This window comes from Atractosteus spatula, chromosome 8, assembly GCF_055471065.1.
Source record: "Atractosteus spatula isolate fAtrSpa1 chromosome 8, fAtrSpa1.hap1, whole genome shotgun sequence".
Lineage (NCBI taxonomy): Eukaryota > Metazoa > Chordata > Actinopteri > Semionotiformes > Lepisosteidae > Atractosteus > Atractosteus spatula.
The window spans coordinates 57807821-57822318 of NC_142713.1; the positions used below are offsets into that span (position 1 = coordinate 57807821).

Genomic DNA, 14498 nt, shown 5'->3' on the forward strand with positions numbered 1-14498 from the left:
TACAAGTAGAGTTTCTGACCCTGTTTGGGGGGTGAGGTGTGTTTTGGAGCACTGCTGATCTGCGAATGAACAGATTTTGGAACCTCGAGAGGGCGAGTCCCCTTCTTGAAGCCCGGTGTCGCGCCTAACAGTCTCCCGTAAAAATCCGTATCCATCTCCGGAATGCGCAGGCGCTTCGCAAAACTTTCCGGCAACTAATGGGACCTGCGGGGTGTGTGTGCACATTTATGTACCTTTGTTTATAACGATGTGGACAAAAAAAAGGGTCCCGTTGTATGTGCGTGTTTTTTTATCGGTTTCCCGGTACATTGAATGCGTTTGCAAGGGATGGCAGAATAGACGTAAAAACCTTTACATGTTAGTTCACCGTGTCTACACAAAACAGGGGAGCCCTTAAGGAAAGCACACAAAGGTCATGTGCATCTTTTGTCCGTATGTGTTACGCATACGTAAATAATTTCATGTGGTGATGATGAGGAAAATGCGCCCCAAAGCGGAAGGGGCAATGATTTTAACGGCGCGTTTCGGAGGGGGATACCGATTTCCAGGGGATACTGAATTGGATAGGACACCGGCCTTGCGGCGCTCAAAGAGGGAGTATGTTTTTCTACAGATACTGGCACACTCCAGTTCATTCACCCTTCTGAAGTACAGGTGCGGATACCGCAGCTCTTCACGGTAACTCCACTCGTAACTTAACGACTCTAACTTTAAAACTCGCAAACTGCTACTGAGCACACGCACAATCACCTCTCTCTTTAATCTCCAGAGATACGGCAACGCCATTGTCGTGTTAGAGTCAACAAATATCAATATACCCATGTTTTCTTAACACAGGCTTGTATTACGAAAACGTTCGGTCAGAAACAATTCTGAAACTGCGCTGATGTGTTGCTTTCCTTTCCCGCAGAAACAAATTGCCCCCCGCTTAAACATTATCAGCTTTTCAGCAATGGTCTGGAGTGAATACATTTTACACGCGATGCCATTATACGTTTATTTTTTTTCCTCTTTAAAACGGTCTCGAACTGTCCCGCTTTTCTTCAGAAATAAATGTAACAGACGAGCGGAGAAAAGAATTAAAAGTCATAATCCACATGGCTTGGGTGGTATAACGTTCCGCAAAATATAACATACATATATTTTCCGTTGTTTTTTGTCCATACAGTTTTGGCCGATCGGTGGTAAAATATTTTAAGCGGATCTCTTGAAACGGTGGAGATATCAACTGTTCCGGGGGGGGGGGGGGGAGCAGTCTGGAGCAGTGGGCACGCCTTTTGCACTTCATTGATACTTTTTTTTTTGCTAGAAAACGCCTTATTTCGCTCCAGGACGGCTACGCTGCACCGCGTCTCTCCTATAGACGGGCTGGCTGCAGCCGCGCAGTGGAACTGTTGCACTGCTGCGACTGCGCAGGAAAGGGTGGAGGTGGTGGGGGTGCCAGTGGGAGGATTGTATTTAGAGGAATTCGAGTTCAGTTAAATACCGGCCAGGGCAGACATAAGCGCAGAGAGAGAGAGAGCCGACAGAAGGCGCGGACAATATCGGATCGCCGAGACAGCGAGCAGACCAGGTGGACGGGCTCAATGGAGAGAGACGCAGTGCAAAGAGCAGACTGCGTTTGAAACCACCACCACCCCGGACTGCCCTTTCTGTTCATGCCGATTCACTGCTACCACTCCTCCCGACTCCCCCTGCTCGGCTGTGGCGTCCCTCGCCGCTGTACCTTTTCGCTGCTGATTTCGGCTCGCTTTGGGAGGGGACGAGCGGGTCTATATGATGAAGTTCAAGCCTAACCAGACGAGGACGTACGACGGGGAGGGCTTCAAGAAGCGGGCGGCGTGCCTGTGTTTCAAGAACGAGCGAGAAGACGAGGTATGCTGGTTCAAGATGCGGTCGTCCGGCAGCTGGGCGAGATGAGCCTTGTCCGTCCGTGCTTCAAACTCCTTAATCCACGTTACATAGGGAAGATAGATAGCCGCAATCTGTTCAACGGTGAATGGCGTCCCCCTTTCCCGGTTTTACAGGGAAAATAAAACGGGATATCCAGCGTTTTCTAGATTATCAGTGCTAGTTCTGTGCAATACTTTATATATGCTGTATGGTTTGTGCCCCTGTCAATTTTCCAGCACCAGGGCAAACAAGCGGTGTGCCGTGTGGTGAGTAATCCGCAGTATTTTGTGGCTTCTTTGTTGGGGGGGAAAAAGCAACAAACGGCTACTTTGTAATCTCATTGACTGGGCGAGTCAGAGCGACGAGTTTGCAACAATGTGTAAACTGTATACCAACAAGCGAAGGTTTCCTTTCCTCCTCCTCCGCGAAGCGTATCCAGTTCGGGCTAGTTTCAGAGCCAAAATGGGTACGGCAAGCAAGGCGCCAGCAGGGTGGCGCGGCAGCGGCTGCGATACCCCGTGACTGTTCAGCGGTGGCCCCGTGTGCTCAGGAGCGCTGAAAAATCGTGCACAGGTTACGTTGAATCATATTAGGTGCTACGGATGTCGACTAATCAGATTTTTGTATCTATTATCAGAGCCATTGTCAAAACTGTATCGATTTTTGTGACGAGCAGAATTTAAAATGTCACCGTCCTCCGTATCCCGATACCCTGAATACTATTATTTTGCCGACTGCTGTTTTTCTTTTTGTAAAGAGATTTACACTCGGAAATTCCTGTTTGCTTTACTGTGAATACGTTGGTACAGTACGCGCACGTATGAAACGTTGAAATGTTGTTTTTGCACAACTAGATAATGTGCGCCTGGGACGTCCCCTATTATTTGGAAGTATGAAAACAGTATTTTCCCTGGTGTTAAAGTAGAACAGGCAAGGCTATCGAAATGCCCATGATTGTGAGCCCACATAGGCATAAACTACTTGAATGCCCATCAGAGGCGAAACTAAAGCAGCCCTTGGAGATGGCTAACAGGTGCCATTAATATTTTCTAAATAGAAACAGGATCATAAACTCATTTATTTCCCCCGATAGTGGCTCATCACGATAATTTGTGTATCGATGACATTTTGATTCGGTACAATGAACAGATTTACAAACCTCCCCAACTATGAATTCCATCATAATTAAAGTGAAAATTACACTTAATTCCTAAATGATTTTTTTTACTTCGTCTTTTCACGTAGCTGTAATAGTGTGCTTTGAGTGGCGCAGTGTTTACTCGTCACCTAGGCGCGGATCTTGCTTGAATTAACTTGCACACGACGTCTGATTTGATCATCGGCCGATAAACCTGGTGGCTCCACTAAATTATCTCAAACCCCATTGGCTCCAAGTGAAGCAATAGTTGACTTTCTTAGATTCTGATTAAGAGGCACCGCAAGAGACGCGTTTTATCTCCTGAATCTCTGCAGCTCTTTCCTCTGTAGATGTGCTGTATGCAAGAAACATCTGTGCATTGTCCTGGACATTCTGGTTTCTTGGATAAACATGTAACGACTTGCTTATAGGAATTTGGTTATAGTTGTAATTATTTGTTTTTTCAGGCATACTGTATACTGTTATCTTTTCTGGACGTGTTGTAGAGTTTCATTATTGGATTAGCCTGACTGGAAGGCAGACACATGCATGATCAAATGCAGGGTGTCGGAGGAATCTGGCTCATCTACTGTAGTTGAAGAAAGAGATTGCCTTCACTTTCAGAAGGTCCGATCTGCTCCTCAGATAAGTAATTTGCAATAAAGGGTGGCGAATCAAGTGCGTAGCAAAGGAATCCCTGACATTTTGTTTTCATTCAAGCCTCAACTTCTCGATGAATGCTCGGAGAATCCTTTTGGCTTTTCAGGTGCAACAGAGTTGCTTAAGCCTTGAAGGAACTTCAGCTTGGTCTCCAGTGAAGTCACTTAGTACTGCAGAGTAGAAGAGCTTAACAGGAAGGGACAGGGCTCAACAAGAGCAGGGTGCCTGAAAATGGTGTGATGAAAAAGTCATGAAGAGTAGATGTCTTTCATAGTGCTTTGGCCTCCTGGTAGGTAGTGGTTGCTTCTTGGAAAAGGGAGCTTAGTTTCATTAGAAAATGTCCGCTTTGTGTATAGGAAACGGATTCCCCATTAGCTAAGAACGTCAGAAAATCAAAGCAAAGATGTACCTATTTAAAAAGTGATGTCCATTACAGTGGAAATATTCTAGTACTATTCTGATACTGCAACATCGAGGAGCAACATCTGATGTCCAAACAGTCCAGCAAGTCTTTCTGTTCAGTGCATGGGTTCAAATGGAGCACAGCAAAATCTTCTGGCACAGAAATAATTAAGAGCAAGCACATTCATGTAAGGATGGGTCTTAAAAGATGTTTGTCTTGTCTGTAATCAGCATGCACAGCAGTAGATTGTGCATAGATAGCTATGTGGTTGACACTGCAGCCAGCCAATACTGCAGACACTCCTCCAGCCCAGAAGCACAACTTCAGCCAAGCCCTGCCTGAGAGCGATATTACTGTGCCTGTCAGCATCAGTTGCTTATTTGTAAACCCCTTTTTTTGTCTAGTGTAGGAAAGTGAAGAATAGAGACGGAGAGATCTGGCAGGGTGAATTTGATCCTTGTGGATGTAGCATTTGGTGTGTGTGGAGGAGGGGTTGCTATAGATGCACATTTTCTTTTGCTTTGTAAGTGTAGTATCACAGCATTTTGTTTTTTGTTTATCTGTTTTAAATGTAATATACTCTTTTTGGTATTCATAACTCAGCTATACACATTTTGCCATTAAAATGTGCTTGTCATTGTGTTACTGTAAGTGGCATTAAACCTGAACTACTACCCTTTCTGTGGTACTGGAGGAAGAGCAAAGAGGTCTTACAGCAGTGACCAGACCACACAATTGTACTGCTGCAGTTTCCTCAGGGGGTTATCATGCAGGCCAGCAAGCAGAGGGTTATTGTAGTGCAGTCAACCCGATGGAAGACAGCAGGCAGAAGGTAGTGCTTTATACCCTCTCTGTGTAGATTGACTGGGGCCTGATGCGGTTTCCAAGGAGATAGATTTGTAGCTACCTGGTGGGAGCAACTTGCAGGGTTCTGCAAAACATTTGTTTGTCTGCATTTGCTCTTGGTCCCTTCGAATGTTTATTGCTCCACTTTGAACAGGACGAAGCAATTCCATGTATTTTTCAAGGGTGTAAAATACACAAAACAGTCCTTTATTATAAGACAACTACAATAACCCTTCACAACTCCTTTATAGTGCAATGCTGGGATTCAGGCATACACGTAGCAAGTTGAAGGCACAATCGTCTTTCCTTCAGGATATGTTTAGTGTTATGAACCAGTTAAGTAAGTTAATTTGTCTTGGGGTTTGCTTTTGGTTAATGATCTTCTGTTCCTATGTCTTTACCACTGATTCGCAAGAACACAATGATTACAAACAAGAGTCCCATCTTGCCTGTTAGTAGCATGTTAATTCAAGGATCTCCTCAACCTTTATTTTGAAGGGACTCAAGAAATCTTCCTTAATGACATGGGTGAAAAATGTGTTCTTGACACATTTAAACTTTCATCTTTTCTTTATTTTACATTTTTTTTTGCTCAGGGACTTTTTAGAAGCTCAGTACTCTCTTGAAGCCTGAACTGCTCTTCCCTTTGGTGTTTTTTTTTCCTTATTCTTTGGTCACATTAGCCAGGTCTGCTGCTGTCTTCAGCAGTGCTCTAGAGGCATGTGCATCACAATCGTAGCCGTAAGCACAGCACAGCACACAGAGGAAAATGCCTTTGTAACAGGGCTCGTCTGATGTGAGCAGCTATGGTGCTGTCACCTTCTGGATCTTGAAAGATGTGAGCCCACTGGGTCAACAGGCTGATCTTTTGGCTTATGAGATTAGGGGGTGAATCCATGCATGTGACACCAGTTTGCTACTACTTTACGGTTCTCCATCTTGGAATGTACCATTTGTTGGAAGCATACCATTCTGTTATGTTGGGAGCAGTTTGTGAGTACTGTATATAATGATCTAGCTGCTATCTTGGGTCTCTTCTACAGCCTGTTTTTCTTCTTTGTAAAAAGCTTGAAAGAGCATAGTATGAAAAAGACATGGATATACACAGCTTTTTTATTTCTTAATCATAGAGCACATATTTACTCCTTCTCGCTGTGGAATGTGAGTATTGAGTGAGTCTCCACACAGTGAACCAGTAGTTCTCAGCTATGTGCCCTGCTGCCTGACCTTGTGTATCCTGAGGTTGTGCGTTTGCATCCTATTATGACTGTTTGGTCTAAAATTAAAATTCTAATTGCCTTGTGACTGGTGTTTCATTGAATAGCCTGTCCTTGGGGAAAGGGTGAGGGCCTGCGGTGGGGGAAAGCCACAGGTGTCCTCTGAGATGGCTTCTGGATGTTATTAATACTGCTGAGGGGCATAGGAAGGGGGCCGTGTCTCATTTGTGTCAATGGAACGTCCACAGAAATTGTGTGAAGGGCAAAGCTAAGCTTAGGGATTGCTTTACAGAAGGCAGAATTGTTTATTCAGGGACTATTTTTAATATTGTAATGTCCAATTAGAGTGTGTCGGAAATAAACGTCGCATGGAAGAAGCGGTCTGTCTTCTGTTGTGTAAAGGGGCATGGCATTTTTCTCACTGTCATGGCTGTGCATACTGTAGAATTCACTGTACTGTTTTCCCTTACGCTACATTGTGAGCATAGAAGTGACATTCCAAGTCGGGCTGTGAATTGCACGCGAATTGGAAGAGAAAATGAGTCATGTGCTGAATTGTGTTTATGCTACAGTTCCTGTGCAGTTTGGAAAATATTCTGTCCTCCCTCAGCAGCTGGACTGGTTCAGTCGTAGTGTTTGTTTTCACAGGACTCTGCTGTGGGGAAAGCATCTCTGTGACTCAGGCACCCACTGTTTGTCCTTCCTACTTTCATCAAGCGGGCCTGTAGTCCCTGCGAACTGACTTGCTGAACCGATACTTGGTAGATTCAGCAGAGCATTTAATGGGGTCAGTCAGCAGGTCCTACAAGTGAGACTCGCAGCCGAAATATGGTATTAAAACAGTTTATCTACAGGTCTAAAATCCTGTCTAACATTTTAAATGTAATTTACATATGGATGTGTTAAATGTTATTTTTTCTTGGACTGTCTAGGGTATTACTCAACTGTGGCTCTTAGAGGTGCAAGACTGTCAATGGTGCATCAGTGATGGTTAATTCCAGTTGAGCTGGTGTTGGAGAGGATTATATGAATGTTTCCAAAAGACTGTACTTTTGAAGCCTACAAGCGCTGACTTTACAGGTTAAATGAAAGTCATGAGTGTTTCTCTGAAGGTTTTTTTTTTTCTGTCACAAGAGAGGGGATGTCTTTGTATTGTTCCTGCTGTAATATGGTGAGGTAAGTTTAAATGTCAAGGTATGGTATGAGACAGTCTCTCAAAGACAAATGCTGTACATAACCAGCGCAAACCAGACATTGCCACCTCATACAGAAGCCTTCTCCTGGAATCTGATAGGATCTGTTGTTACAGCTACACTGTCACAGGTATGTTAAAGAAGCAAGATGCTGTTTTGATCTGAAAGCATGCTGCACAGAATATTTGCTGTTGGGTCATGGTTAATGTTCACGTAGGAAGTTTCATTTGTATATTGTAAAAAGCAGGCTCGTGTTAATAAGAACTGTGATTTGAAAATCTTGAATGACTTGGGGGGTGGATGAAGAAGTGGAAAATGAGTTAGTGTTGCAGAGATAGTATTATATGTTAGGCATATAATACTATCTCAGGCCTATATGTCTATACGTCAGGCCTGGAGACACTGTATTAAAATTGTAGAGTATTTCTGTCCAAAAAGTTGTTTTGAAGTTTGCCCATTGTTACCTTAAGTATTAAGTGTATCCAAGGCTGTCAACTGATAATCTGCAATAACACTCTTTCACGGAAGATTCTCTCCCCCATAATCTGTGAGATCTTTAGATAGAGATCCTGCGAGTAGCATCAGGGACTTGTCTGAGTGCTCTCTTAATGAAACTGAAACCTGTTCCTTCAATAGCTCAGATGCTGGAGCGGAGGACTGTAGTGGAAACAGCTGGGAATCCTTAGGTTGCTGGTTCGAATCCGGCTCGAAGGAAGGTGCTTTTGGGGCGGAGCGGTGGCACTGTGCCTTGGATCTGTGCCTGTGGCTGGAAGGTTACCGGTTCAAATCCCGTGGCCGGCAGAGGAATCCTACTCCATCGGGCCCCTGACCAAGGCCCTTCACCCCAGCTGCTCCAGGGGTGCCGTATAAATGGCTGACCCTGCGCTCTGACCCCAAGCTTCTCTCCCTGTCTGTGTGTCTCATGGAGAGCAAATTGGGGTCTGTGAAAAAGACAAATTCCTAATGCAAGAAATTGTACAGGGCTAATAGAGTGATCTTGATCTTGACCTTTTTAAGGTGCAGGATTCTGCCCTGTTCGGTCTTGGGTCTTGGATGGTCTTTTATATCCACTAGAGTGACAAGATGGAACTGGGTGACTACATGCATGCGTACATGGGCCAGGGAGAGAGAGAGAGAGGCAGCATCTCTTTCGACTTCATTATATTCATTTTGGCTTGTGCGGTTTCAGATCAATACCTTTAATGTTTTGTGGCTTTATAGGGGCTTCTCAGAGACTGCATTTAGACATTTCCAGTAGAGGTGCATCTGCAAAGTTAAAAAATCCTTTTTATATTTTTTCATTTGCTTATTTGAAGACTATACTATTTACATCTTCAGATATGTTACTGAAGGATTAACAGGAACAGGGGAGTCCAGTCCTGGTTGTGAAGATTCTGTAAGACACACCAGCCTGCATTCTGGCTTGGTACCTCATCAGCTGGTTTCTGGCTTTATTGGACCAATTTAACAGCATTTTCCATCTCTTCACACGCAGCTGCTTTACATAGAACTAGAACACAAGTAGACTCATCGTTCCTCCAGAACAGGACTGGACAGCCCTGCTTCCCCATTAGAACTTCTGCCTATTCGTAAACAAGATGTTTGTTTTTTAATGTAAATGTTGTGGAGTTGTTAATTGCTGTAATAACAAATGTTTTATAAATAAATATTTTGTCATTCCAATAATTTTTTTACAGACACCTCTTTCTTTCCTGTGAAATGTGTACCACAGAGTAAATTCTTTTTTTACTGCAGAAATTCAGAAAAATAATAATAATAAATATACACAGACATTAAGCTGTTTTTCATGTTTTGAGGAATTATTTGAGGACATTTTTCAGTTCAGTTTACCTGAATGTGTAAGCTTCTGTACACTATAGACCTATAGTAAAATGTGTACAGTAGCTTTCCATACCATTTGAATTTGGCTGAAAAACTACCTTTTTGGTAGTGGAGCTGGAAACTTTGCTTTTAAACAGCACAACTGAGACTCATTAATCCAGAATGGTTACAGATTTAATCAATAGTAAGATAGGGTTTTACTCTTGAAGTGGGAAGATTTTCTTTTGGTATAACATTCCAAACAAGTTCCACAACTTTTCTCAAAATATTCCTTGTAATTTAGAATTTTAGTGCTCTTATGTTGTAAGGTGTTTTATTACATTGACTAAGTTAATTCGAATAAATTAATGAAGAGGTCAATCTGTGATTTACACAAAGTTCCCAACTTTTTTTTTATATGGGATTGAAGTTTGCAGATCTGTTGGACTGCTGTCTAGGCTAAATGAGACTTTTAACACAATCCCCTTGTGTTTTTACGTATCGTTCCGAGTTGTGTAAATATCCTCTATTCTCGTGGCCAGAAAAGACGGAGACTAGAGAGATTTAGTCAAATGTGATGTTAATCAGGAAGGTATGTCAGCTATTGTTTGGCCTTTCAGAGTCTGACTTTCTTATTCTCACAGCATGAGACCCTGTTTATACAGGAAAATGCATTCAAGATTCAGGCTCATGGTCAGCAACAGACATGGTGAATACTGTACCATTTCTTACCTTAGTTCTCCAATTCTTTTTGATTTTTTTAGTGTAATAAAGGCTCTTTTCTTATCGCACCTGCAGACATGTTCTCATCCGATTACATGAAAAATATTTCCAAAAAAGGCTGAGGAATGAGTCATCAGCTGCTCAGTTGTAGCTATCTTTTCGGACTTTCTAAAAAGTTGGCATGTCTTGGGGAAAACCAGGTCCTTGTATTTCTTTAAAATTTTTGACGTAGTTTTTGTCATACTCTGAGCTACGGTATCAAAGTACTGGAAAATCACACAGCATGGTAATCTTAGCATGGAAATGTACAGAATTTAAAAGGGGCAGGAGATGCTAACCTGTGGGCTAGAGACAAAAGCTCCTACAGATTACATTGTCTGTCCCTGACACAAGAGCCCGATGTGAGATACCATACACCAGGCCTCCCTTGAGTCTGCCACTAAACAATTCCACAGGGGGAGATTGATATACCCCAGACGCAGGGGCCCGTTCAAAGTTTTGGTTTGCTTGTACCCCGGATAGGGCCGATACGTGCGTTGAGAAATCACACTTTCCTTTGTCCGTTTATCCGTGTATGCAGACTCAAAACCAAGGGCTTGGTGCCTGAAATCTTTAATTGTGTTTGAGGTGTAAGTGTCAAAAATGTCAATAGAAGCTGAGGATTAAAAAAAGGACTTCTCCATATGTATTAAAGATACTTCAGATGTGCTTGTTTGATGGTCTGCAAGATCAGTGCTGAAGTGACAGGTGTTGGCTATTTCTTTCCTCTCTTTTTTTACACAACATTTCTGTGCTTTCATGCCACCTCAGTTGAAAGGTCACTGGCTAGTGGCAAAGGTAAAAGGTCAGACAGGTATCTCTCATCTGTCAATGTTCATAAAGCATCTTCTTTAATTATGTTTTCAGGGACAGGCAGCCTTGCAGGAAAGGGCAGTGATAATTGCTTCTTCAATACCGGGGGGGTGGAGAGAGTTCAGTACGCAGGGAATTTATTGACCAAATCTAATGGCTTTCTCTTTTGTGTTCTAAGAATTACTTTTTAAAAGTGGTGTGCCTAGCAGGTTTTGATTTTTTATTGCAGCAGGTTTTTTTAAACAGCGCTTGGTCCACTTGGCTGTATTGGGGGTTTTGCGTAGTGAGATGGAATGGACGGTTTGATCTGCAGTGTGCTCGGGTTCGCTCGACTTGCAGTGTGCAGGCAGCAGATCGATAGAGGAAATATTTGGAAAGCCCAACTGCCTGCTGCAAGTTCTGTATAAGTACTTAAATGTCTGCAAAATGTTATTTCATTTCTTCAAGCAAACAGGTTTAAAGTGCAGAAACTTCACGGGTTATTTGTAACCACAGTAAGAGTAAGTAGTTAAAGATGGCTTGTTTTGTTAAAGGGATTGTGTTAGCCGGGCAAAACAAATGCAGATGTTCAAGCTATCCCTGTGACCCGATATGTATGCCTTTTAGAAGTGCTCTCACTGCTACCAATATATCTAGTGTAACTGTTATTTGCCATTGATGGACATGATACATCATGTAGAATAAGCACAACAATACCTCTATTCAAAGCACTTCATGACACTAGACTCTTGACAGTATGCCTGTCTGTTGAATGCTGTGGACTAGTCTCGACCACCAGCGCTGAAATTACTACTCAGAGCAAAAATCACTGTTTTGGTTCGCAGGGGCCTCTCTTGAAGGTTTCTGACTTTGTTTGTACATGTTGCCTAATCACCTTCAAAAGGACCCATTTTACTTAAGGTGGAATGGGCCTAGATTCACCTAGTTTCCCTTATACTCCTGTATTAAGACCATGACTTCAGAACCAGGAGAGACTGTTTATACTGAAGATTCTTCCAGTATTCTTAACTATCTTTGCTTTGAGCTGTCTCTGCTGTAACTGTTTTTTTGGCAATAAGGAAGAAAAGGAGTTTCAAGTAAGATTTCTGAGATGTTTTCTGTGTTCTATCATTAGATGTTGTGTTATAGTTACCTGACAACCTACAGCAGTGAAAAGAGCATTTTAATTGTAGAGGCTTATATTTCTTACTGCTAAATGCGTTAGATTCCTGGATCTTAACATTTTAGCCGCACACAAAATGAAGTCATTGTTATATTAATTTAGCTTCAGAAGTAGAAATATGTTCCACATTGTAATTTCCAGTATCTGCTCTTTTTTTCACTTGACTTTTTTTTAACTCATTTTGTTTTTGCGATGTGCTCTGCCAATTCTTACAATTGCGCTTGCAGTGGCAACCCCAGTACCTACTTGGGGATAACGAGGAAATGTAGATGGGCCCCTCTGACCCTCCTTCCCGTCAAGCCCCTGGTCTTGTGATGGATGGAGCAGAGGTGTGTCCCTCGTTGATGACATCACTGCAAGCCCGCAGGCGCTGAGCCTTGTGTTGCTGCTGGGACATAGTTAGTATCCTGCCTAATGCTCGAACCTATGGTCACAGTGCTCAGTTTACACTCGGAGTGAATGCCTTAACAGTTTAGTCACCTTGCTTGACTTTTTAGAACAGTTATATAAGAAATTGATTTCAGGATAAGTTCTGTACTGTCCTTTAGTAAGCAAGTAATTATTGATCCTTCAATGTGTAAAAGTGGAGTTTGGTCTTTAGTATCCCTTTTTGCTCTCTGACATGTCCTTAAAGTGAATCTGTTATTACTTAAGTTAAATTACTTATTATTACTAAGTTATTATTACTACTAATAACTACTACTACTATTGCTACTAATAGTATTATTACTACTTGTTATTACTAAGTTAAAGTACGTATGATCACCTGAAATCACTGGGTCAAACAACGCATGACGAAAGGTACGCATGGAACTACCCGAAAATAAAAGGTAGCATTCGCATAATCTCATGACGGCAAACGCAAATCATGTGATTTCAAAGCAAAAAAGACATTTTGGCTTTTCTGTCCCAGTATTTTTGGAAGACATTGTACTATCATGTGATCTCTGGCACGCGATCAGTAATAGGCTTTTTTGCCTCTCATTATTTTTCCTGAACAAGTTTGTACATTTTTCCAGTTCACATGCTGATGGACTTTGTCACCTTAGCTTACATACTACTGCAATGCTTTTGAGTCACAGGCCTCGGTCTTTGATTTCCTTTTATATACTCCTTACATGACACGGAATGTACAATAAGAATGACCGTCTTTAGCCAGTAAAGCAAATTGTTTTAATCATAGATCCATTTTAATGCATTTGTTTACTCTGCCTTTTAAAATCATTAAATGTGATCATGTGAAAATATGTGGATACATGTCCCACTCTTCCCTTTTGAATAAGTAAGCAGATCTGCCATGCAGTCTTGCAGTTCTGATGCAAAGTCATGAAATGGCATGGGTATCCCATGCAACTTCTCCACAGAGTTTGGCTGCCCCCCAGCAAGTAAGTGGCCAACTAGGGTGTTGTAAGGTCACAGCTCCTCTGTGTTATAAAACCCCGTGTTTCTGCTCCAGTGCTGACTGATTCCTTGACTGTAGTCTGCACACTGTTCAAATGTGACCTACTGTACAGTGAGCTGGAAGCTGCTTGTTTCATACAGTAGGCCTGTAAGGGCTGAGTCTTCAGCACAGGATATTGTACTAGAAGATTCGGAAGTCTGTGCTGTCTGCTTTTTTCCTGTTCTCTCGCGCTTTGCAGTTTCTGTTTCGACATCATCAGCAGACCTTCAACCTGCCAAGTTATTGCCGGAACTGTTCCCTGAGTTAATGCGCCTTCCAGTTGAGGATCGGCAAGAGCCAGTCTCTCATTCCATGTGCTTGAGGTTCCACGGCCTGAAATCCAACGCAGAGGTCATGCTGCTTTTGAAACGGTTCCCCTGTTCATACTGATTGAGCTGTGCACAGGAGCAAGCTGTCTTTTGTAGCACTTAGAGTGCATACTGAAACGTGACACACTGAGGGGGATGAAAGGGAGCTAAAACTACTTTCAAAATCATATTGGGTTTTTAGATTCAGCTTTCTTCTTGCAGTATATACTTATTTCCTTTTCTGTTAGTCTGCATCTCGACTGTTAAGTTCCCAAACCACTGTCCTGCCTGCCATTTATTATTCAAGAGGGGTATACTATTGACTTTTGATATATATAGTATTGACCTTAAAATTGGAGGCTGTAAATTGGCTGACTTCCACCAAACAGTTTGTACTTTGTCAACCCCTGGCTGAGTCCTTAACACCAATGAATATGTCAGCCATGTAGACCATTTACATAATATTTGTCACCATTTACATCTTGGAGCACATTCATTCATAACTGCGTCACAGTAACGGGATGGCTTCCCATTTTATGGATTAGCTGAAATTGGGAATCTGGGAGTCATACATAATCCTCTGCTGTCTTTTGAGGCCCATGTGAAAAATTTGATTAAGACGTCTTTTTTTTCCCCCACTTTCGAAATACTGCCTGCATTAGACAATTTCTGTCAATGCAGAGCGTCTGATCCTTTGTGCCCTTTCTCAGACTTCACGAGAGACAAATTCTTCGACTCTCTTCAACTCCAAACTTGCCTTCTTACCAGGGCCTATGATCGATTGCCTTGCATTCTGTCTGTATGAAGTGTGTGTTATTGTTCAGTTTTACTCTTTCTTTTT

General features: G+C 42.4%; 1 protein-coding gene across 2 annotated transcripts in view; it reads left to right on the forward strand.

Annotated features, from left to right (window-relative positions):
• The first annotated feature begins 1414 nt into the window (after window positions 1-1414).
• LOC148829905 (diphosphoinositol polyphosphate phosphohydrolase NUDT4B) overlaps window positions 1415-14498 on the forward strand; it is a 43803-nt gene continuing 30719 nt past the window's right edge. The window contains exon 1 of one of the 2 annotated variants that reach the window (XM_088923015.1): window positions 1415-1875. In XM_088923015.1, the coding sequence (XP_088779141.1) occupies window positions 1777-1875 (99 nt within the window). In that variant the 5' untranslated portion in view covers window positions 1415-1776. The remainder of the gene's footprint in view (window positions 1876-14498) is intronic. The other variant, XM_088923014.1, reaches the window with a different exon arrangement.